Source organism: Bradysia coprophila, unplaced genomic scaffold (assembly GCF_014529535.1).
Source record: "Bradysia coprophila strain Holo2 unplaced genomic scaffold, BU_Bcop_v1 contig_494, whole genome shotgun sequence".
In the NCBI taxonomy this organism is placed as follows: Eukaryota; Metazoa; Arthropoda; class Insecta; order Diptera; family Sciaridae; genus Bradysia; species Bradysia coprophila.
In genome coordinates this window covers 476,783-503,364 of record NW_023503746.1, presented here as the reverse complement: position 1 = coordinate 503,364, position 26,582 = coordinate 476,783, and the positions used below count along the sequence as shown (strand labels likewise).

Below are 26,582 nucleotides of genomic sequence, written 5' to 3'. Positions count from 1 at the left end.
CTTCCTACATCATAACAGCAAGTTTCCTAACAGATAAAAAATTTATTTTTGGTGAAAATGTTGAAAATTATTATTTTTTCATTCCTACAGCTTTTAACATTCAAAAGTATCGACATATTATACATTTCTTATTTCTCCAACTTCTCTCATTTACGAGTATATGGAGAAATGAGAGAAGTAAGCAAAATAAGCATTAAATGGTTGGAATGCGGAAAACGGGTAGAGAATTTCATGGCGAACAAATCTTCGGAACATTGTTTAATTGTAAAAATAATATTTCACGAGTTATCTCATTTTGAAACTCAACTTTTTTTCTGACATTGCGGAAAAGCTCGGAAAAGTTCCATGAAAATGGAAAATTCGGAAAACCAAAGTGTTGTTTTTGATAAACTTTGGACTTTTCTCTTTCATTTGAGCTATATACAGTGTCAGTTAAAAGTTTGAAAACATAGAAGAACTAATAAATAAAGGAACAATAGACACGAAGACAAAAGAACAATAAAAATTTCATCGTACATGCTTTTATTGTTGTATTGTTGTCATGTATTTAATTCTTTTGTTTACATTGTCCTTACATGTTTCCAAACTTTTTAGACACACTGTACACCTATGGTAGTAGTCATGGCGACTTCACAATAATTCAACAAACATACCTTTGCACCTAAAACTTTAAAGTGATGGGAGGAGGAGGGTAGTGGCTAAAATTTTGGGCTCCATCTCGCATTAGACTCTGTAAGTCCATATTTACCAATGATTCAATTTTCAGACCTTCGTCAAAAAATACACTATGCAATCGCTAAGAACCTCCACGAAAACGTCACATTTACGCACTAGTGCGTAAACATATATATATGAAAGTCAATTTACTAACTACTTTGATCGCATAAAATATCATTTCACATGTTAATAGGAAAAAGTCCAAAACGACGTCATCCCAGTTTACGTTTCTTCTTAAAATTATTATATAAACAGCTGTTGTTCATAGAAACATCACGACTGATATGCCATTAATTTTTAAAGGTTTTATTTCTGCAACAAAAAAAAACCAGTTCCACGATTCACTGTTTGTTTACTGACCATATTCCAGTTCATCTTATCAACTTACTACAACATCTCACAATCGCTTGATTGTATAATGACCTCTTCACCTAAAAGAAATATGCGCCGCACTACGTTTCGATAATGAAATGTGCAAAACATGTCCGTCATCACATACACAAAAACAAAAAGTCAATTCCGTTGAATTGATAGGAAATTGAAAGCTTCCGAGAAAAATTAATTAAACTTACGCTGCTGTGTTTTGCTGTTTTAAATTCCTCGAAAGAAAACATCCGTAAAGCTACTACCAAACGAACTTAATTTTTGAATGTACACAGACTTTTGCGCCAACACGTCAACTGATGCGAAACTATCGTGTGAAATGACTTTAAACATTTTAGAAAGTTATATTCGAGTGAATTTTTTCGAAGTTCATCAATCAGCAGAAATCTGTTCGACCAAGAACACATATATACTTGTGTACGCTGTTGTCGCTTACATAGTTTCTTGTTTGTTTTGAGTGTTATCTCTCGGCGTTTAAAAGGTTATCACCAGACTCAATTTGAATTTCAACTTGAAATTCATTTTTCAGTTCATTTAATTTCCGTTAAGACGTAAAAGTGAATCGGTTTATTAAGCGCTGTGCTTTCAAGTAATTGACCAAACAAGAGCGCAATCGAAATCATCCAACATGAAATTTTTACTCGCTTTACTTGGACTTTTGTGCCTTGGATTCATCGGTAAGTGAAACAGCAACCGTCTTACGTCTCACTGTTACAGACAGTGCCATTGATTCATTCAATTTACAGACTTCTCTGCGGGCTCAACATCCGCCCTGACCATCTCACAGGCTACAGAGTTTTGCGAAAGAGAAGTGCCAAACTATTGCGTTCAAACCACTTGCCCGATATTCTGTAACGCATTGAGAACGAAAACCCAGCGGACAAAGTGTAATTCCGGATGTACCACCACCAATCGATGCAAAAACAATCCCATTCGGCTCAGCAATGCCGACCAGACCAACGAAGCATTGGATGCACAGAACCGAGAACAGCTCATTGCCTGCATCGCCGAGAAAAGAGACCCGAACGCCAAACAAACTGGCCGTAGAACGACACCGTGGAAGGACATTAGAACACCAAGCTTCTTACGGGCTACACGACCTTAATCAAGAGCATTTTTGTATGATTTATATACAATTCCGATCAATTAAAATGTGACTCAGACTCGTTGAGTTTATTGAAAAAGTAAATTCTACTGGTTTCTTTGGTGGCCTCGGTGTGTTGATCTACGTGAAAACAATGTAAACAATTGTTTAATTTATATGCCATTTAAAGCAGCATACATAGATAGCATGCATAGATATGTATGGTCGCGTTGAGGTCATCTCTTAGTTTTAGCAGAAATTTTATTTTTAACTCAATTTGTTCTTTGAAATGATTTCGTTTTGGCTGAGCTAATGTTCTGTTGTTTGCATACATCGAATGTACTGTAGGGTGGGCCGAATTTTATATTTTATTTTAAAACACCTGACCTCTGGTTGCATTCAGAATGGTCCGGAGAATCTTCTATGGAAGAAATTTATTTAACTTGTTGTTCGCATGCCTCAAGAACAATTTTGATTTTCGGTGAGGCTACACATATCGCTGAATTGTTTCTCTGATATGAGTGACTGTATTGACTGGAGTAAAAAGCTGAAAAATGTAGCTTTAAAATGGCATCGGCCTGTTGGAACTCGTAGTCTCTAATCGAGCCAGTGTAAGTCAGTAACTTATCCCATCAATGACTTTTTGTCAAAACATTTCCATTTTAAGAGCAATGGACCCTTTGCAAATTTGTAGCCCACTTTAAGGTGGGAAAATATTCGTTTTTAGCCCCGTACGAAGTACTGGGGGCTTATAAGATTAATATGCCGTTTGTAACACGTCGAATTGGAAGCAGACAGTAAGGGCAAAGCATTTGGTTATGTTAATAGATGACGAATCTGCAATAAAAAAAATGTCCGTCCGTCCGTCCGTCCGTCTGTGACCCCTCTAGCTTGAGTAAATCACAACCTTTTTTCAAAATTCTTTTTTTCCCCGATTGGTATCGACAAAAGTAAGGTCAAGTTCGAAAATGGGCATGTTAGGGTCGGCCCTTCCAGAGCTAGGGCCCTATAGGTGTTTTTCAGTCTTTCGATGATATCTACCGAAACACGCACGCAATAGCTGCTTATGATATATCAAATGAAAGGTATTGACAAGTAGAACAAAGTTGCTGAACATTGTTTTTGGTTAAGATGCAACGCGGGCTCGTTGGGAGTGCTCAAAGGTTGTTACTCGGCCCTAAGTGTTTTTTGCACATAAATCGAGTAAATATCATCCGATTTTGCTAATTTTTGTTTTATTTGAGAGGTAATTGAATACCCAATGGAAAGTTGGTAAAAAATTTTGGGTTTCTAAAATAATGTCGTAAATTGTTGGTTTTATTTGAGAGGTACTTCGTACGGGCTTTCGTAATTGCGCTATGCGCAATTTTAAAAATGAACACTTTCAGTAAATTTGATCATGCCCAACTTGACTTGCATTTTGGTAGCAGACGCATTATAGGGTTGTAGACGTATTAGGGTTCCGGGCGTATTACGGCTACGGACGTATTATGGTTACGGACGAAGTAGGATTACGGGTCGTACGGGGCTAAGTCGCAGCAAGCGCTCCGACTGTTCTGATGCCTTGTTTCAATGATTTCTCTGAACTAAAATATTATTTTGAAAAAGTAAAACCATTAGAGCACGCAAGAATTACTTTTATAGGAAAAATTGGTTTGTGTGTGATAACTTATCCCACTTGGAGAAACTTGTGCAAATTACATTAATTTACACAATCTGCAAAGGTTTCTGCAAGTGAGATCACCCACAAACCAATTTTTCCTTTAAAAGTAACACATTCTTGCGTGCTCTTTTCGTTCAGAGAAATTATTAAAAACTGAATATTTTTCCGCCTAAATGTGGGCTACAAATTTGCAAAGCTCTTAACGTTGCTGATTAAATCGACAAATCGTGACATATAAAGGTATGTGTATTACATAGAGAATCTAGTACTTCAGGTTTTTTTATAAATTGCTTTAAAAATACTTGGGTCTGCTTCCTTCAAGGTCTAAAATTGAAATTCTGCGATTCTTCTTCTAAAAAATTAAAGAAAAATTTTCTTCCATTAAATATTCTCTGGACCATCTTGAACAGGGGTCAGACTTTTTTAAATAAAATGTAAAATTCGACCCACCCTATATGTAGAGACGAGGTTTTTCTATCTTGTTATGTAAGGAAATGGGTCGTGCATAATATACAAATCAAATAAAAGTCCAGATGAGCCATACGCAAATTTTCGTTTAGTGACAACCGTATTTTTGTGACGACATATGTTTTACAAAAGTGGCAATTGGTAATGCATCCATCAATTTCTAACAATTAAAAAAAAAATTCGATTGAAATGGGTCGAAAATTTTCAGCTATTAAAAATTCATCAGCAATCAGTTTACATAAATATTTCATGCAATAAAAAAAATCATCCCAATGATTGCCGCCCCTTAACACAAATTTCAGTTCCACACCGTTTTAAATATCGAAAAAAAAAGAATTTGTGGGAGGGGGTGGATCTGGTAAATAACTAATCGCATTCCCGAAATAACATTTAATTAAAATCTGTTGGGACCATGGCCAGTTGAACATTAAATTCATTTTATCGTATAAAATATTATACCGATCGAATCGACACAGCTTACTTGAATCGATTCGCTTCTTTAAAATTATATGTATATGCCTGGAACTACTGCAAAACCATTTGCCATTCCACTTTTAACGCTTTTCCTCTTCCTCAAACTCGAGCGTTGCATTTTGTTCGAAACAATTTATTGATTGCGGAAAGCAATCGGTAATATAGGTAGAGGTAAAATGTAGCAGCTAAAGTGATAATCTTAATTGATTTCCCACTTAATGTTCAAATCATTTATTGAACTTTCATTCAGTTATTTTGAGGATTTAAATTAAAATCAAATCAAATCAACAAGCTCAAACAATGCACACGCCACACACATATATGCATAGCTGAGCAAAATATGTATAATTGCAAAACGATTTGAGTCGAATAACCTATTTAAAAATGGATTTTCGATGTATATGTGTATGTGTATTGCTAATTAAAAATTTATGTACATTGGATTCTGATCCAGCATAAGCTGCAAATTGTGTACCCGATATATCTCAATCGGTTTGGCAATAGTTCGTTTTATGGTAATTAAGCACATTTTGTCATATTTGAATTTAATGACGTCATATATTCTGTGGAGAGTTTACACAAAAACAAAAATTAATTTGTTTGATCGCAGCCGATTATAGCCTGATGGTGTTTTGTATGTACCTACCCATACACACGTGTGACTGTAATTTAAATTTTGATTTCTCTTGACCTGAACAATTATTGTCGACGTGAAATCTTTGCTAAAGAAGTAATTGACTTCCTTTTTCATAGCAAAATCAATATTTATGAAACAGAACACGTGTGCACACATTTGCCATTGCAAATAATGTTTTCTTCCCGGTATTCAAATCCGATTTTCCGATATTTCCCGTTATCAACTAAAATTCAACCAAATTTCCCGGTAAAAATGTTAGGATTTCCTGTAAATTCGTTGGGATTTCCCTCTTTGAGGTTCCAGAACCCATGCGGCATCATTTCGTCATCATTTTGCCATTATGCTGAAAAATATTGTTTTTCTTCATATAATCAGGAGGGTGTGAGCGAACAAAAATGGATTGCTTGGGATCAATGAAAATGCTCTTATGAAGAACAATAGCACAAGCGCAGCGAGCGAAAAAATTGACTAATACATGTCCAGACGTTCGAGTACAGAGGGAAAAGCATGTTGACTAAAGCTACGAGCGAAAATTTTCGTTTAATCACTATTACAGGCTATATTTTCCTTGTCAGATCTCGATTCGCTTACCATTGTATACTCATCTGTTAAGATGAGTACAGAGTTCGTGAAAAATTCATGCAAAATGCTTACAAAATATGACACAAAATGTATGAGCCAGCTGTCAAATTTTTTGCAAGCACAGTGTAAACATCAGGTTTACATCGAGTTTCATCGAGTTTGCAAACTATCTGACATATAGCTCATACATTTTGTGTCATATTTTGCAAGCACTTTGCAGAGGTTGATTTTGCATGCATTTTTCACGAATTCTGTACTAGCCTTTATCATCATCCAATCATCTTAATTCCTGATTCCTCTTCGTTTCTCACTCATTTTGCTATTCTAAATTTTCAATCAATTCTCGATCCCGATTTTTAGCCCCGTACGAAGTACTGGGGGCTTATAAGATTAATATGCCGTTTGTAACACGTCGAATTGGAAGCAGACAGTAAGGGCAAAGCATTTGGTTATGTTCATAGATGACGAATCCGCAATAAAAAAAATGTCCGTCCGTCCGTCCGTGACCCCTCTAGCTTGAGTAAATCACAACCTTTTCTCAAAATTCTTTTTTCCCCGATTGGTATCGACAAAAGTAAGGTCAAGTTCGAAAATGGGCATGGTAGGGTCGGACCCTCCAGAGCTAGGGCCCTATAGGTGTTTTTCAGTCTTTCCACGATATCTACCGAAATACGCACGCAATAGCTGCTTGTGATATATCAAATGAAAGGTATTGACGAGTAGAACAAAGTTGCTGAACATTGTTTTTGGGTAAGATGCAACGTGGGCTTGTTGGGAGGGCTCAAAGGTCGTTACTCGGCCCTAAGTGTTTTTTGCACATATATCGAGTAAATCTCATCCGATTTTGCTAGTTTTTGTTTCATTTGAGAGATAATTGAATGCCGAATAGACTGATGGCGAAAAAAGTTTCAAATTTAGGCCCTTGTATTAAGGCCGCTACTCGGCCCTAAGTGTTTTTTGCACATAAATCGAGTAAATCTCAACCGATTTTGCTAGTTTTTGTTTCATTTGAGAGGTAATTGAATACCCAATGGAAAGTTGGCAAAAAATTTTGGGTTTCTAAAATAATGTCGTAAATTGTTGGTTTTATTTGAGAGGTACTTCGTACGGGCTTTCGTAATTGCGCTATGCGCAATTTTAAAAATGAACAGTTTCAGTAAATTTGACAATGCCCAACTTGACTTGCATTTTGGTAACAGACGCATTAGAGGGTTGTAGACGTATTAGGGTTTATTAGGGCTTATTAGGGCTACGGACGTATTATGGTTGTGGACGAAATAGGATTACGGGTTGTACGGGGCTAAGTCGCAGCAAACGCTCCGACTGTTCTGATGCCTTGTTTTTTTTGGTAATTACCAGATTTTCAGTCATTTCCAGATTTCTTTCTCCGATTTCTAGTCATTTCCTGATTTCTGGTTAATTTCTCGTTTCTGGTTCGGATCCAGTGTTTATGTCAAATATCAACAGATGTGCTAATATAGTGTGGGACCGTGTGGTGTAACTATAGTATGAATAGAGTGTTTTTCGTTCGTTATAACACAATTGTGGTGCGCAACATTAACTGTTCGAAAACTGTGCGAACTAAAACACTTTATACTCACAATGCAGGCGAGAAAATAGTCATTTTATCCCCTCCGTCGAAACTTCGGAAGCCTTTGTTGTGAGAAACGTTGTGTTTACCTCTGTAAAAAAGTTGGAAGTTGCATTTTCTGTCCACAAACAAGACCTTCGAAATGCAATTTCCAACTTTTCTTCCCTCGTTGAACAATGGTACCACAAATTTTTGGCAAGCTGCCTCATTAGGAATACAATATTTATAACGAGTGCAGCGCAGCGGAACGAGTGTTAGTAAATTTGTCACAGCTTCTCAGGCCCGTAGCTACGGGGGGGGGGGGGCTAGTGGGGGCTGAGCCCCCTCTGGACTACGTCTGAGCCCACCCTGGCAATGGACAGAAATGATAAAGTTGAGAAAAGGTGCTAACAGTCTCCGGATAGGATGTAGAATATATAGATTTTCTCTTTTTCTCTTTCGTAGCCTCAGTAATCTTGGTTACCTTTTAATTCATTCAAATTCATAACTGCCTTGAGTGGCAACTAGTGTGGAGTCAAAAAGAACAAGGAACATTGAAACAAATGGAAACTCGAATTAAAAGTGCGATAGAATAAAGACATACAATCAATTCAAATTTGATTTTTTTAAATAATAAAACTCGAATCTCATACTAATACTTAAGATTATGGGGAACGAAAAGGCAAGATGCTTTCAGTTTGAATCCATATATTTGAGTGAATCTTAGTCTAACAAATACACCGTATATATAGGGGATACAATGTCTACTATGTCTGGAATCATTTGATTGGCATACTGTGATGAATTGATATGTTGTCGAGTGTTGGCGAGTGTTGACGAGTTACCACACACTTCCCCCCTAGGATCAGGTTTCGGTATCCATTTGAGGCGTGAATTCTTTTGATTCCATTTGACCAACCAAATTATGAAAGGAACTTATTGGCGATTTTGATTTATGTTTTTCCAAATGTTTGTTTGATTTTGATGATCATTGTATCGTATGATGCTGGTGATTCTGGATTTTATAATTGATTTTTGGATATAAGTCAATTTTTCAATTGATTTATGTATTTTGATTTTGGTATGCTGCGATAAAATCAGCACCCAAAATTATTTCATCAATATTGGCGGTGTAAAAACGCCACGAATAATTGATATTATTGATCTTTATATTCTTTTCTATTTTTTCATACATTGGAAGGATTTGATTTCCGTTGTATATAGATAGGGATGTATATCGTCCATTGATTTCAAATTGTGGGAATAATGAAAATGGACTTCCGGTATCAATGATACACTTTAGACCGGTGTTTGCGTCTTTAAGTGTTTCCATCATTTTTTATTTAAATATTTTATTTTATTTACTTGTAGTTGTTGTTCTTTCGAACGACTAGAAGTGAATGTACTTTTCTCAAATATTGTTGCTGCTTTTATAGGCATTTAGAGAATAGTGTACTAGATCGTTTGCAAAAGTTACATGTTTAGCTTGTTTAAAAATTTCGTTGAGCAACGGAATTTCGTAACATGGCTTTAGTCGATCGATAGAGATAACTTTTTCTTTTCCCTTAATTTTAAGAGTGAAAAATTTAGTATCTCTTTTGATTACTTCGTATGGTCCTTCATAATTAGGTTGTAGGGGTTTTCTATAACCATCGGTACGGACGAATACGTGAGTACAAGTATCTAAGTTCTTGAAAAGAAAAACTTTTTGTTTATGATGATTAGCGCTTGGGACAGGCTGTAAATCATTCATATGTCGTTTTAACTTTTCAACGAAAGAACTTGGATCTTTTGAAAGATCTTCTTCTGTATGATGGAAAAAATGGTATGGTAAACGGATATTTGTACCATATACCATTTCTGAAACAGAAGCGTTGATGTGAGGTAGAATTATTGAACGTAATCCTAACATCACAATAGGGAGCGTTTTCATCCAATCAGGTGTTGAATGACACTTGATTGCTCCTTTAACAATCCGATGCCATCTTTCAAGAATTCCGTTGGCTTGAGGATGGTGGGCTGTTGTTCTCAATCTCTTTGTTCCAAGAAGTTTATTTAATTCGGCGAACAAATCTGATTCGAATTGTTTACCTTGATCGGTTGTTATAACTTCTGGCACGCCGAAGCGAGGAATCCAATGGAAGAAAAACTGTTTAGCGCATGTTTCAGCGGTTTGGTTTTCCATAGGGATTGCTTCGGGCCATCTTGTAAAACGATCGATGCATGTTAGGACATATTTGAATCCTTCTGAATTAGGGAGTGCACCCACAATGTCTAAATGGACATGATCGAATCTTTGATTCGGCATATCAATCGGTGTGATTGGCGACGAGTTGTGTCGTGAGACTTTGGTCTTCTGACAAGGAATACAGCTTTTACAATAATTTCGAATGTCTTTGATCATAGTTGGCCAAACGAAATCTTTTTTTATCGTAGTTGTAGAAGCTTTGATTCCTGGATGAGCAAAGTTATGGACTTTGTCAAAAACAATTTTGCGAAAATCAGGAGGAACAATCGGTCTCAAGTTTCCAGTTGATATATCACAAAATATGTCTGTACCATGATAGTCCGTTTTAATAACTTTAAGACTCGTGTCTTTTTTTACTTTGTCGATTACCGTCATATCTCTGGTTTGGGCTTCGGCTAGTAATTTATAATCAATTGAGCTATCAAGTGATATTGAATGTACTATGTTCAATGTTTCTATTCGAGACATTGCATCAGCAACAACATTTTTCTTTCCAGGTAGATGTCGAATATCAGTTGAAAACTGAGATATGTAGTTTAGTTGTCGTATTTGACGAGGGGTTGCTTTGTCAGCTTTTTGAGTGAAGGCATGAACTAATGGTTTATGATCTGTGAAGATCGTAAATTCCATTCCTTCTAAAATTTGTCGGAAATGTTTAATTCCTTCATAGATGGCTAAGAGTTCTTTATCATAAGTTGAATACTTAAGCTGTGCAGTATTTAATTTTTGTGAATAAAATGATAAAGGTTGCCATTTATTATTGACAAACTGAACAACTACACCTCCAAGTGCATAATCGGAAGCATCGACATGTAAACCGATAGGTGCGTCAGTTTTAGGGTGCGCTAGCAAAGTTGCGTTTGCTAAATCTGATTTACATTTGTTGAAAGCTTCTATCATGGTCACAGTCCAGGTGATAGGTGTTTTATCGTTCTTTATGTTGCCTTTCATGCAAGAAAACAATGGTAGTTGTGTTTCTGCGGCGTGTGGCATGAAGCGACGGAAAAAATTGATCATACCGAGAAATCGTTTGAGCTTGGTGACTGTATCCGGTAAGGGAAAGTCTAATATTGATTTAACTCGGTTGTCGAGAGGTTTTGTTCCGTGTTCATTTATTAGAAATCCGAGGAATTTGACTTCTTTTTGTCCGAAAACACATTTTTGCAAGTTAATAACTACGCCGTAGTCGTTGAGGCGAGCAAAAAGTATTTTGAGATGTTTTTTGTGTTCTTCTTCATTTTCGGAAGCAATTAGAATATCGTCAAGGTAGACGAAACAGAAGTCTAATTCTTTGAGGACTTCGTTCATAAAACGTTGGAACGTCTGACCGGCATTGCATAGACCGAAAGTCATGAATGGAAATTCAAATAAACCAAACGGTGTTATGATTGCCGTCTTTTGTATGTCGTCTTCGTGAACGGGTATTTGGTTATAAGCTCTGACTAAATCGACAACGCTGAAGATCTTTTTTCCATGCAAGAAATAGTTAAATTCTTGGATGTTTGGAACTGGATATCGATCTGGTTGCGTTGCAGCATTTAAACGTCGGTAATCGCCACATGGTCTAAAACCACCTGATGGTTTTTCTTTTATCAGTAATGGTGTTGCCCAGGGGCTGTCTGAGGGGCGACATATACCGAGTTTAAGCATATCGTCGATTTCTTTTTTAGCTATTGGAAGCTTAGAGGGATGTAATCTTCGAGCTTTTGCAAAAAGTGGGGCACATTTGGTAACGATGTGATGTTTAACATTGTGCTTTTTCACTTTTGATTTAAATTTTGTCAAGTCAAGAATATCTGGAAATTCGTTGACTAATTGATAGTAAACTGAAATGTTCGATATGGTTTTAATCGAATTTTTATTTTTTCGTGTACCAACGGTTGTTCCGATAGAAGAAATTGAAGTTTTACTGTCAATTAGTCTGTTGTTTTTAATATCGACGAGTAAGTCGAATTTTTGGAGTAGGTCAGCTCCAATGATGGGTTGTTGCACGTCTGCAATTATAAAAATCCATCTTATATTTCTTTTTAGGCCTAAATTAATAGTGACCGATTTGCTCCCATAAGTCTTAATAGGAGTACCATTAGCTGCATGAAGTTGGAATTGACATGGAGCATGGCTTCTTTCTTTATAACTTGGTGGAATGACTGATATGTCGGCACCAGTGTCAATTAAGAAAGTATTTCCAGTATTCTTTTCTTGAATGTATAAGCGACTTATGTCTTTGCCTTCGTCAAATTGCGCTTGGTTTGACTGGCTGTTTAGTTTTTTGGGTTGCGTTTTTTTATATTGCTCTTGTCTGGATAAGAACAAGGTGGTGTACAACGCCACGACCGTTTACCGTAGTCTAAATGACTTTTACAAAATCCGCTAGGAGATTGTTTATCTCGGTTAGGAGATTTAGACTTATTACGATTTCGCGAATCAGATCTGATGCGGGAGTTAGACTTATTGATTTCTTTTTGTAAAGAATCAATTTTGTCTTCCAGTTTGCAGAACTGTTGTGCTAGATCGCAGTCATTGACTGGTTGTTGTTTGGTAAAAGTCTGTATTTTATCTAAATCCATGGTTTCGTAAATTTTGTCGGCCATGAGACTTAGTTGTTCCAATGGTTCGGAACTATACGACAAAATGCTTTGGATGTTTTGTGGTAGTCGGTTAAACCATAATTCTTGTAATAAGTCATCGGAGACTTTGTTACAAGTGTTGTCTTTCATTTTTCGTAATAATTCTGAAGGTTTGCACGCTTGATTAATTGAATTATTGTCGAAAAGATGTTTTAGTTTTTTACGGTCAGAGACTGAAAATTCTTTGATCAACCGATTTTTAAGAGTTAAATACTTATCATTGTCTGGTGGGTTCATTACAATATCACTGACTTTGTCAAGGATATCGGTGTCTAATTTTCCAACCAGATGATTGTATTTGGATGTGTCGGCTCTTATAGCATTTGTCGCAAATTGAGCTTCGATCTGCATAAACCATATTTCTGGTTTTGCTTTCCAGAAAGGTGGTAATTTTAACTGGACAGATCGAATTGTGCCGTCGTTGTTATTGGCATGAACAACATTTCTTGCGCCGTCTGTTTCATTGGCGGGTTGTTCAACTATAATTTCTTCTGTATCACTCATCGTAGATTATGCAAAAAAATTTTATTTTGCAAAATATTTTTTAGATGAGACAAAGGAAACTTTGCGTTTATTGATTTTGTTCTCACAAATAAATTTAATTATTTGGACGGTAGAACTCAATCGAATTTATTCTTGTTATTGCTAACAATTTATTTTAAACAGTTGCTTGTTAGCAATTAATATATCGAAGCGTATAGCTTGATATTGACTTTGTATTCAGAGTCGGGGTCACCAATTATATGGGGAACGAAAAGGCAAGATGTTTTCAGTTTGAATCCATATATTTGAATGAATCTTAGTCTAACAAATACACCGTATATATAGGGGATACAATGTCTACTATGTCTGGAATCATTTGATTGGCATACTGTGATGAATTGATATGTTGTCGAGTGTTGGCGAGTGTTGACGAGTTACCACAAGATCAACAATTAGAGTTGGTATGTGCAAACTTAAAACCAAAATTTGAAATTATGGAATTGTTCATGTCCTGTTGCAACGTATAAACTTCTACATATAACTCAAAATAAGTTTTTGTTTTTTGTGGGCTAATTCGTTTTATTCGTTCCACATCGATTTCTCTATGACAGCATACGTGTGTCTGTATGGGAGAATACATGTGGAACGAATAGAACGAGAGAAACGCATGAAACCCACAAAAAATAAAAACTTATTTTGAGTTCTATTTAAGTATTTTATATAAAATATAAATTATTTCAATCCCAAACTTATACAGATCAGTTGCAGTCACAAAGAAGTCGGCGGCCAAAAACAAGCTAGGCTCGAGTAGATTTTTTGACGCGGGACTCGTAATTCATGAGAATGATTTTAGGAAGTGAGGGTAACTTTTGCGAATGAAAGTTTTTCGAAGTTTTCTTCAGTAGTAAAGTCGGCAAGCCCAACGCAATTTCAACTTAGACAGCCTGGCTATGAAACTTAAATTTTCCTTGCTAACTTTTCAGCAGTCTACGAATTTTTAGAAGTTACCTGAAAGCAGACAATTGCCATTGGATGCTCTGAAAATACCGTTTAGGTGTCTTGACTTAACATCTAGGAAAACTGTTAACACAGCTACGTTCTTCTTATTCTTCTTTTTCGGCCTGTTTCTATCCACTGCTGGATGTAGGCCAACTTCTTTCCATTTTGTACGATCCATTGCCATTTGCTGCCAGTTTGTACCTGCAATATTCTTAATTCCGTTTGTCCATCTCTCTGGTGGTCTACCTATAGCCCGTCTTTTATATGGTCGCCAGTTCATGATCTTTTTGGTCCAACGTTCGTCTGTCCTTCTTGCAATATGTCCCGCCCAGCTCCATTTCAGAGATGCTATTCTTTCCATGACATCAACGACCCTGGTTTGTTGTCGAATCCATTGATTCGTCATTCTGTCTCTGAGTGTTATTCCAAGCATACTCCGTTCCATGGCTCTTTGTGTCACTCTCAATTTATCTTCGGATGCTTTCGTTAAAGTTAACGTTTCCGCTCCATAAGTGAGCACTGGAAGGACACAAGTGTCGAAAACTTTGCGTTTCAGACTATTATTCATTTTGCTTTTGAAAATTAGTCTAAGTTTTCCGAACGCTGCCCATGCAAGACCAATCCTACGTCTTATTTCTGCAGTCTGGTTGTCCTGACCTAACTTCAGTTTATGTCCTAGATATACGTAGCTGTCGACTCGTTCAATGACAGTGTCACCAATTTTGATTTCTCTATCGTCCCCGATGTTGGTCATGACTTTTGTTTTCGATAAGTTCATCTTGAGGCCAACTTTGCTTGCCTCTTCACTTAACTGTTGTAGCATAAGCTGGGCCTGACCTAGATTCGCTGCTATCGGTACAATGTCATTAGCGAAGCGGAGGTTGCTCAGGTACTCTCCATTTATCTTTATTCCCATTTTACTCCAGTTTAACTTCTTAAAAATACTCTGCAGAATCGCCGTGAATAATTTCGGTGAAATGGTGTCACCCTTCCTTACACCTCGGCCGATTCTGAATTTCTCCGTAGCTACGTTGCTACAACTTTAGTCTATCTCTAAAATTTTCGAGAAAGTTTAGGGAAACTAAAGAAAATTAAAGAATATATTCTAAAAGGAAGATACTGACTTTAACTCCACTCAATGCCGGAATATTAAGATGGCCTCGAGCGCTGATTAGTGAGAAAAAGAATGTTTTGAAAGTAGAAAATTGCAAAATTTTCTCGTTCGCTCCGCTCGCGAATATTACTTTACTTCATACATTTTTATAAATAACTTAACTCCACCGAATTTTTGCAACATTTATAATGTTTCTTTGTTGTCGATGTCTAAAATATGTATGCATCATCAAGAAAGGTGATTGTGGGAAACCTGTTGGATGAATGGCTTCAAATTTCCTTCCAGAACAATAGCCTGCGGCGCCATTCATAATACATTTAATAAAAATTTAACTTTTTGTATTGGGCTTGAGCCCCCTCTCAGATTTGGTCCTAGCTACGGGCCTGCAGCTTCTTTTCCACAAAACTCGACTGAGTGGTGAGTGTAAGAGTTCAAAACACAACAGCCGACATATTTCATCCGATTGTCAGATTTGTAAATAAACAAGTCGGTGCAAGTCATGTGAAGTGGACTGTATACTCTTACCTTAAACTGAACGCCTTACCTTCAACTTAACGAAAACTAAATCGACCTTAGATGATGCTCAAACATAATGTCAAGAGAAACTCAATATGCACGACCTTTTCATCCAAATATTTTCAAGCTAAGTAGAACACATAGTAATCGTCACAATCTCCACTAACTCATGAAATCAACAATAATGTTAGGCCATTGTCGAAATGGATAACGACACGCCAAGTATCAAATTAACTGAACACCGATTCAATTTGTCGCGTTACCATTCTCAACAGATAACATGTAAAATATTTGGCAAATAATTCTCATAGCAGTACACCAGCCATGTCACAGCAAAGGAGAATTTTCTTTTCCAATTTTTTTTTCTGCAAATGATACGAAGTGTATCATTTGTACAATTTTACATAACATAAGAAACCATCAGCCTGGTGTACGAGAACCATTTCAATTAAACGTACCTTTGGCATATATATTCGTATCACAGTCGCACAAAAGTAAGCAAAATTGTCGTTGAATTTAAAGCGGACGGTCGAAGGTCGTTATGGGGATCATGGAGTTTTATTCGCCAAATTTAATGGTGCTTTTTTTTTGCTCTGTGTTTGTTTAATAACAGATAGATCTGTTTAGGGGCACCCTCAGCGAATTGGCGATATACGCCGGGAATGACGATAGAAGTGAGCATTAGAAAGTTTAATTTTGACATTTGAAGTGGATTTAATAAAAGCTTTTATGTATTCGATGTTCGAAGGGGAGCGTCGTCCATGGGCCATGATAAATTAATGTTGAGATACTTTACCTGGAAAATAATTAAATGAATGCAATGTCAAGGATGTAATGTGATTCGCTGTGTAAAGACAAAAAATAATTTGCAATTTTGAATATCAAAATAACGAGGAGATATAATGTTTCTAGGGCAATATTACCATCCAGATAACGTAAAAAATGTTGTATCTTATCCGTCTTATCGCACACTCCGTATCTTGTATACCCACGGCATCAGTGTAAACAGCGACTTTAAAAGGATACATTATTTGCTACTCAATAATGTGCATATAAAAAGGAACGACGGTTCTGTGAGCCGAACATTGCAAATACATTTCCGCGCATTTAAATCCAACATTGTGTCTTTTGGGGATGAGATAGTGCGGTAGACCAAACATTTAAGTAGAACAAATGTTTACATAACATTATACACACACGAGTTGTACCTTTTCCCTGCACACATATATATACACAAAACACACACAGGACAATAAAATGGAAAATTGAATTTTCCGGAAATATTGGCATAGAGTGCGAAATTTTCTGTTTGTAGAAAACCGACCGACAGAGATATTTTATGTTCCATGTGCGCCTTTTTCTGTGTGTAACACATTATATCAAAAATGTATATGGCATAGTAGGAAGCACCAAAGCGCAGCCAACCCATATATAATTTCCCAATTGACGATATTTTACTTTTTCCACTGTTGTAGTTTTCAATTTAAATTTTACCGAGCAATTTTTTCTCGAAAATGGTGTGGTATGTGCGGATAAAATTGGTAAATGGTTATGCATATAAAATATCGGTCTCTGATCGCAAGTAAGATCACAAATTGTTATTAAAATTGAAAAATGTTTGCGAAAATGAATATTATTTGGTCGGTTGCGAATGGTGCGGTGATAAATAAAAATGTGTGTTGGTTACGTTTGTCTGTGTGTGTTTGACTTATTGAAAATAGTACACTATGTCAATAGGATCAAAAAGGTGGATTTTCGACCCAGGTGGTGAGGACGTATGAATGCCTTTTCACCGCTGTCAAAAATTGCACCTTTTCCGTCCTTAGTGACATAATTTTCTATTTTATATTAAGGCGCGTCAAAAAGTAAAATTTCGAACAAAAATTGACTATTTCATATCAGAAATTAAAACTGATAAAATTTGATTTTGAAAGTAATGTACCGAAGACTATTTGCCCCGGGTGCAAATAGCAACTACCTAACATTTATGACAAGGCCGTAGCCAGACTCTAAAGTCAGGAGGGGCGCTAGGAGGGGGGGGGGGCGCTAGAACAAAAAATATCACAAAAATAAGTATTGTATGGGAAAAATTAAAAAAATGAAACCTCCAAGAGGGCACCGCCCCCACTGCGCCCCAGCTGGATACGGCCCTGATTTATGGTCTCGTCATACAAGCGACTTGATTGAGAGCTTCTATTGAAATTTATGCGTCATGTAATGCACGAATCGTTTTCTCCATATCGATTAGCAAATAATGTCAATATTCGATGGCCTTAAAAATCTCAAATGGACTTACATATATAAGCACCATATGCACCCAGGGATCTACATAAAGCATCGATGCGTCAGTAATTGTGGTTGGGTGTAGCAATAATATCCAGTAGTCTGTAGTCCTTAAGAAGCATGGTGTGCTGTGAAGCATGATATAAAATTCGGTCTAGTAGTCAGCTGTTCTCCGCTGAGTGTGTGAGTGTTTGGAAGCTGTGTACTTAAAATGAACTGGTTCTTTGCATTGTACTTAGTAGTCTCCTCATAACTCAAAGGCATAACATTTCATTTGATCCGACCCTTTTGCGAACAATAAGGCAAATTCGGTTAATAAGCGTTTTCTACAAACAGACTTAAAATTTTCATTTCAAAGGAAACCCGCACAAACAAAAATGGATTAATTGACCAAATTTTCCCGTTACCTACATTCAATCCTTGATAATAACTAATGAGAATGTGCAAATTGGATGATCCATATCCTTCATGCAAAACGTCTAAAAACCGAAATTACTTTACCTCCGACATCCTAAAATAATGTACTTTGATGTGTTCTCCGAATCCGAATGGGAAACCAAAAATTCTACGAGATAATTAATACAAGGAACTGCGGCAATGAGCATATATGCAAATATTATTTCCAAATATAATTCCCTTAATCTAATAATAAATTTCTGTTTATTCAGTAATTTTCAATCAATCCCTTTCGTATAACCGATAATTAAATCGAAACTCGTTACGGTATGGTTATGTTATATAGAGAGATGTGTTAAATAAAAAAGCTCGCTGCTTGGTCCGAATCGGGAAATATTTTCGGTCTAAACACAAAATATCGAATTGAAATTGAATGGGAAATTAGAACTCTGGTGAGCATTGTGTGTGTGGAGGGTTTTTTTTTTGTGTTTGAGAAATTTTCAAAAACATTGATCCATTTTTAATGAATGCCAACCAGTGCTATATGTATTTTAAACATAAAACAAGCAACGAACAAAATATAAATTAAGTTAGAATTTTATATCTCTATATACACGCCACCGAACGTACGTATTGTACCATGGAACATAATATCTATAAACATAATACAACAGAAATTTTCTCATATTTTCTATTCTGGCTAAAGAAAATCAATATTAATTATTGCAAAAGTTTTGATTACATTGGCCAAAATAACAAAATTTGTTTGTCGACAATTTTTGATTGAACTCTGAGAGTGCGATGTATAAAGAAAATGTTGTATTGCAGTTAACATGCTGTAAACGAAAAATACGTTATACTATATGACCGAATCGCCAGGGCCGAACTGGCTCAAAAAAAAGCCTTTCGGGAAAAAAAATTCAAAAGGGCAGTCTTTTTGGGCGACTGTTTCGAGTAAGGTCCATTGGCAATACAAAAAAATACCTGAAACGTTTGAACGTGTAGAATGTCTAAAATACAAATTCGTTCATTGTATATCGCGAGCGGAGCGAGCCAAAAAAAAATTTTAAAAGAAAGAAAAATCTAGAATTGAAAGGGAAATCATTGCCGACTCAGACGAAAGTCCCTTGGGGAATCATACGAATTCACAGTATGATGGCCAGTACAGCACTGCGAATCGGTGTGAGTACCATGTGGTGGGGCGGTGTATTAAAAAAAAAACAGAAATGTTATACATTTATCAAACATTTTACCGGTTTCCATTGGAGGTAAATTACCCTTTAGCAAAATTGTGGATTGAAAATTTGGGCCACAACTAATCATTTTCAATTTATGGGGGTAAAATTTGATTAATTTTCATTGATAGCACAGGGAATGTCATAATGGCTTTGTCATAATAATAATTCTTCGACCGAAGTTAACCATTATGGAACGAGAAGAATTTTTTCTTTAAATTTTTTTCTTCTTTTTTCTTGTGAAATGAAAGCTTGAAAGTATGAAACTTTTATAATAAGCAGATGGAAAGGAAGCAGACGAATGTAATTAAAAGTTGCAGATGAGTAGAAATGAGTTTTATTTCTGCCAGGAAAAGAATAAATAAAATCCGTCGTCGAGACCGATTAAATTTCCAGGAAAAATTTTTAATATTTCGGACAACGAGTACGTAGGCACATTTCACGTTTTTAGACGGTATGCAGACGGCATTCGTATACGCATCTAATTCCAACTTTGTTTGCGTATATTTAACTTTGGAGACAATTCTCTGTGGTGTGCCATAAATTTTTGAAATAAGACCGTAGAAACCTTAGAGTGCAAATACCTTTCCCGAAAAATTACCATTAACATTATAAAGTGTCTGGGACGATAAAAACACATTCCCTCATGGCAGGCGTATAATCATTCGTGCATGGTAAACTGGTTAAACACAAGAGAAAACTCACCGGTTCCGATTATTCATTCTAGATCGGTGCCTTGGCGAAATAAAGAGATTTTACCTTCCAAAAATTTTACCACAAAAAACTGATACCTTTACGTTTTTGGGACGGTTATCAGTTTTTTACTTTACACGGACGATAAAAACTAATGCACCACCGCAAAACCCTTTTTCCCAATAATGAAACCGTCTAATCTAAACCATTAACTAGCAACAAACGAGCATTGCATTTAATGATGATACTGTGTGCAATGTCTAAAATTAACTTTTAAGACCATTTACACACCTGATGTTCGATATTAAGTTGCACATAATTTACCATTAAATATTTATGATAGAATCCCATGTCTCAACTTGTTTTTCGTGCACAATGTTAATTTTAATAAACAAATTTTTGAGGTAAAATTACCTCTAAAAGTATTTTTGCGCAAAAACGATTTAAACAATAAAGGAAGCTTAACTTCCGAAACGAAGATGGTGAAGGTAAACATAGAGAATTCCATAAAGTGCCTTTTGAGTTGATAAAATTTGACAATGACATAACGCATACAACAACAGGGTAGGAAATTAAACAATAATTCATCCTCAGAAACATTTTCTCACAGGAGAGTCATGACTGAATATAAATTAATTTTGATTTTGTATATATATATAACCGGAAAGTAAGCTAAATTATGAAACAGTTGAGTAGAGAAGAGGATATAACAGTAAAAGTGTATTTGTGACTTTATTTTGTTTAAAAGTTGTTGTGAAAGGTAAAAGGGTATTTTGATTATGACTGAAAAATATATGAATGGGAAAATCGCACGAACAACAGCACCGATGTTTAACTAAAAGACTTTTACGATTTACAAGTTAATGTGCAGACCGAACTTTCTTATGATTTAATGATTTATTCGATATTTATTTAGTTCTATAGCGATGATATGATGGGTGTTAATGTATTGCATATTTACCCATTTTTTGCATAATTAGTGCTCGATTAGACATCTGTTATCGATAACGACAACAAAGAGAAGAAATGACCTCTGGCTAGTGTTCTCTGATATTGACAAAACATCTGTTAAACCTAAATGAAGTAAAAGATTTTCCATCAAACACTAGACGACAAAATTCAAACAAAAGAAGTAAAAGATTAAAATGAGTACAAGGCTGTAGGAAAATGCTGTTTACAAACATGGAAACTAATAGACTGTTGTATAATTCTACTATATTTCTAGTACATTTCGTCAAATGTCAGTGCCCTTTTTATGTTAACCAACTTCAATGCTATGACATTTCATTGATTTACTTATAGTGAAGTAGAATTAAGTTCAAGAAATGAAGTACTGAAAAAAGGTGTGGCGCATCTACAGGCCAATGGAGGTTTCCCATACACTTGTCGTTTATAAAAACTTGTTAAGCATACGAGGATACTTAGGTTTCCCATACACTTGCCGTTTACAAAAACTTGTTATGCGAGGATTTTGTTTACTTTAGCCGAAGTACTGAAGCAGTGAAAAAACACCCACAGAGACTAAGCTGTTTGTCCCAATATATTTGAATCTGTTTTTGATAGACAACTTTCTCTATAGTTATAATGTACTCAGTATCTTCAGCATAAAGAGTCATATTGCAATTTGAACACGTTCACACTGAAGAAATTTTAAGCAAAAAATTATTCCACGATGTGCATCTAAAGTTCAAACTGCAGCTACATTTTTTAACAAATATTAAACCTCTAAGCCTCTAAAAAATAGCCAATGATTTTATAGAATGTTATGAGCTGTCTCTCAATAGCAAAAGCTTGTATGTACCTGCACTTTTTCAAGTTGATTCGAGTTGAGATCTTGGAAATTTTCTTGTTATTTAATTTCAGCGTCTGTGTAGTTTCTGTTATCGACAGATAGACAAACATGGGCTCTGGTTAAGGCAGTCTCATATAAATAGCAAAATGCATGTTGAATCCATTGAAGTAAAAGATTTTACATAAATCTGTTGAAAGTGTTCGAGTAAAACAAAGTCATCGCCTATTATTGTCGCTGTTATTTATTTATTTATTTATTATTTAGCGTATGGTTTATTTCCAACAGCCAGCCGATTACAGATGTACACCATACTCATGATCTAACCATATTCGTGTCCTTAACGCTAGCGCATCACGGTTACAATAGGAATAGGAGCCGTTCGGCAAAAAATGATTTTCTTGTGAAACATTCTGATCAGTGGGAACGTGATCCAAAGATTCATTGAGAATCTTCTTATGCTTTTGCTTTCAGTCGAGCATTTGAGCAAAAGTATGAAAACGTCATTCAGCTCTGTATTTAGCAATGATTTTTGATTTTGAAAGTCTTTATCAACTGAGCAATCGAGGACGCTTCCATTAGTGAACTTATGGTAAACAACTTGAATTTAGTTAGATTAAAGATTTTTTTTCGATGATCTGTTTTTATTCTCGGGGCCCTCGAGTCGGGGGGATTTGTGAGATTTATAAAAACCGGGGGGATTTGAAGGGGACTGCGGGGGATTTTTCCCACGAGCTTATATGTTACTTTAGCCCCTGACAGATGATATTGAAGCTCTATGTTATGTTGCGTTGTGATTGCGGAAATATGTCAGAAAGACAATATGACCACAACGAGTTAGAACGAATTACTGCACGGTTATATACCTATTATAATCACCTTCACAGGCACTTACCGTAAGTCGGTATATATCTTAGAACATTATTCATATTCAAATTTGGTAACGACGACGAAGAGAAAAAAATCGCACAAAAAGATTGTTAGCTTCTCTTATCGATCTTAAAGTACTATCATTATTGGTTAAGTTATTACAAGAAAATGCTGTCCATAAATAACTTCTGATTTTCTTCGCTTCTACAGCCTATAATATTAATAAGAACGCCTCCGTATTATTAAGTCATAAATCTATCAAAACCATAACACATAATTTATTATTTTGGCGTTGTTGTTGCTGCTGTTGCTGCACAATGAATGCGTACCCATTAATGAACATCTTATCGATAATATTATCTTTAAGCTAACAAAAATAGTGAAAGAGTGTGCAGTAAATTGTATGTGCCAATATGAAACATTAATTTTTTTTCCCATCGTTGAAAATATGTCATTGGGCAAAATAGGCAGTGGAAGTAACACAGACACAATAACAGTCTCTATCTCTCCACGGAGAGAAGTGTTCAGTTCATATTTCTTTTGAGTAAAATAGAAAAAAAAAATTGCAAAAGATAAATCGCTTTTTCATGCAATTTCGACTTTACTTATTCGTCGCTTTTTTTTTGGTGTGCTTTCAAGATATAATGTAAGAAAATGTTCTTCCTCCTCATAAATTCAATGATTAATTACACACACCATAGAAAACAAACTGACAATGGCTAATTATATTTGGGGATAGATATAAATATGTTGCTCGCTGGGAAAAGATATTCCAACATGAAAAGACTGGGGAGGGTTAAGTTAATATAAATTAATTGTTACAAAACGTGAGCGACAGCCAAGCGACTGGATTTCGGGGGGTTTATATTTGTTTGGATTTTCTGATTGAGATTCTCGTCGGTTTGTGTATTTAATTTGCTGTTATGTGCGCAACAAAGAATATGAAATGAAATCAGTGACTGAATGTAACAGACATAAAGTTTTAATTATGAAAATAATTTTTGAGAAATGAAATTCACATTTCGTATGAAAGTCGTATACTTACTGGAGTTACTGAGTTGTATAACAAGGAATTCGAACATTATTTCGATACAGCAGCAGCAGATTTTGTAATTAAAACTTTTAGCATTTGGCTATTCGTTGTGGCAGTTTATCGAAAATTATTCCCGGAATTTTGTAAGGAATCTTTATGTTCGAATGATAATTGGAAATCGCTCTATTACTGTCCATATCGTCAAACTTTAGTGCTGTTCTCTCTACCTAGGATGTGAGCGCAGCAGCATTCATTTCAAAACGATTGAGATTTTAATTACAAAATTCTTCAATCATTTCGGTTTTGTTGTGGAACTTGACGATGAGTACTGTTACGAAACTGTTGTGCACATAAAATGTTTAAACCAATGGGTTTCTGACTGGAACAAAATAAAATGGTGACGAGATCTCGCAAGCAAATTCACGTTGCTTGAGTTGTATTATTGTCCATTGATTACATTCATTCAGTTTTGGTTTTTTGCTTGTGATATGGTGAACACCTTAGTTGAAAGACTTAGAAATATCAGAAACTATAGATTGTAGTAGCTCTGTCTTCCAGAGCTCATTATTCGGGATAATTTTAGTGATTTTTAAGAATTTCTTCGGGAAACGTTTGAGAATTTTTCGAAATCTTCAATAATAATTTGTGAGAATTCTTAGAGGGATTCCTTTTGAAAAACCTCCTACCGAAATCTGACCCATTTCGTCTGCAATGGATGTATATAGCGTTTGAAAGGTCTTGGCCTGAGGAATTCAAAACAGGCCTCAGGAAGATGCGGGAAAAGGCAATAAAAACGCATATGAATCAAATCGGTACAATTAGTGAGTGTGTCACCGCACATTCATCAAAATAATTAAAAATTCTCAAATAAGTCGACATTTTTAGTCCGAACATTTCTAACAACAAACTTGATGTAAGCCTACACGCCAAATTTTCCAGTAGTTCAACAAACTAATCCGCGCCGAGTTAATACTGCAAAATACGAACACGACACACAATTTTTGACTTGGACTTTGCCAAACAAAAACAAATTGACAATATAATAGCATTACAGTTGATCGCTAACAAAAATCGAATAAACACAACAATGTCCTACAAGTTCACCACACTAATTTTAACTGAAAGCCAGATTTCCACTTCCGAGGTCTTTAGGCAATACATACCTTCCGCTTTGCGTATTTGTGGGGAACATGCAAAAGTTCATCACAGTAGGCTGCTGAACCCACTAAAATCTAATTTTAAATCGCTAGAATAACTTCATAAATCTAAATGTAGATGTAATGTTGGATTTCTTTAGTTATTTAGTGATATTTCTTGAAAGGGCTTGGAAAAGTAAAGGAAAGTACGCCGTTTAGCCCAAAAAAGATTAGGTCCATGTCTTCAGGATCGCTCCCAGGACTTAATGAAACACGTGGATTCTTAGTATCACATTTAGATTTATGAAGTTATTCTAGCGATTTAAAAGATTTTAGTGGGTTCAGCAGCCTACTGTGATGAACTTTTGCATGTTCCCCACAAATACGCAAAGCGGAAGGTATATATTGCCTAAAGACCTCGGAAGTGGAAATCTGGCTTTCAGTTAAAATTAGTGTGGTGAACTTGTAGGACATTGTTGTGTTTATTCGATTTTTGTTAGCGATCAACTGTAATGCTATTATATTGTCAATTTGTTTTTGTTTGGCAAAGTCCAAGTCAAAAATTGTGTGTCGTGTTCGTATTTTGCAGTATTAACTCGGCGCGGATTAGTTTGTTGAACTACTGGAAAATTTGGCGTGTAGGCTTACATCAAGTTTGTTGTTAGAAATGTTCGGACTAAAAATGTCGACTTATTTGAGAATTTTTAATTATTTTGATGAATGTGCGGTGACACACTCACTAATTGTACCGATTTGATTAATATGCGTTTTTATTGCCGTTTCCCGCATCTTCCAGATAGTCTCTGAAGTTAAGTACTATCAGCTCACTCAAAATCTATGAACGCGACATATGAGACATCAATGGAAAGCTCAGATAACGCACGTTGCATAGAGCATGTTAGTTTCACATTAGTATTCATCACTACCGACACAGACCTGTCATAGATTTTGACTCCTTTCACCAAACTTTCATTTTATCACTTTTTCTGACATATATTAGTAGATGACATCTACTAGATGTTTATCACACCAGGCATGCCCTGAAAGTACTTGACCTCAGCTTTCCAACGAAGACATTCACATCCAGGTCGCTCATATTTAACGGCCGTGAAATTAGTCTAAAAAACAGTCATTTATCGACCTTTGAAGAAACCAATGGTGGCTAGCGACTGTCTGAAGCTCGTTTTGAATTACTTAGACCAAGACCTTTGAAACGCTGTATATATTCATGCCAGACGAAGTGGGTACGATTTCGACAGGCGATTTTTCAAAAGAATCCTTAAAAATTCCTAAAATTCTTAAATTTAAGAAATTTCAGAATTTTTAAAAATTGGAATTGATTAAAACCTAGCTGTTTTCTCTATAATTATCGAACGACTTAATGCTAGAGCACTTTATTAACTCCTCAATGTGCAAATCGTTTCCACTCGCCAGTGTACTTGAAAATTAATAGTTGTAGAGTGTAAATTCACACCCACGGGACATACGAATTCTCGCTTCAAGCAAAACTGATTTCGTAAATATGCATTCAACTTGAAAAAATGAAATAAACAAAAAACAAACTCAACACTCAAAAATTTC

General features: G+C 35.8%; 2 protein-coding genes and 1 long non-coding RNA gene across 9 annotated transcripts in view; all 3 read left to right on the top strand.

Annotated features, from left to right (window-relative positions):
* LOC119082812 (kin of IRRE-like protein 1) overlaps positions 1-26,582 on the top strand; it is a 163,358-nt gene that overhangs the window by 115,462 nt on the left and 21,314 nt on the right. The window lies entirely within an intron of this gene.
* On the top strand, positions 1,471-2,290 carry LOC119082816. Its single transcript, XM_037192470.1, has 2 exons — positions 1,471-1,778; positions 1,848-2,290. Exons 1-2 carry the CDS (start codon positions 1,730-1,732, stop codon positions 2,204-2,206), a joined length of 408 nt encoding a protein of 135 aa, XP_037048365.1. The 5' UTR covers positions 1,471-1,729; the 3' UTR covers positions 2,207-2,290.
* Positions 4,902-17,337, top strand: LOC119082817. Its single transcript, XR_005088721.1, has 3 exons — positions 4,902-4,911; positions 6,797-6,799; positions 17,304-17,337. It is a non-coding gene; the product is annotated as an uncharacterized LOC119082817 (long non-coding RNA).

Coding starts and splice junctions, on each gene's coding strand:
- LOC119082816 (XM_037192470.1), top strand. CDS start 1,730: ATGAAATTTTTACTCGCTTTACTTGGACTTTTGTGCCTTGGATTCATC. Junction 1,779..1,847: donor TTTGTGCCTTGGATTCATCG/GTAAGTGAAACA, acceptor TTCAATTTACAG/ACTTCTCTGCGGGCTCAACA.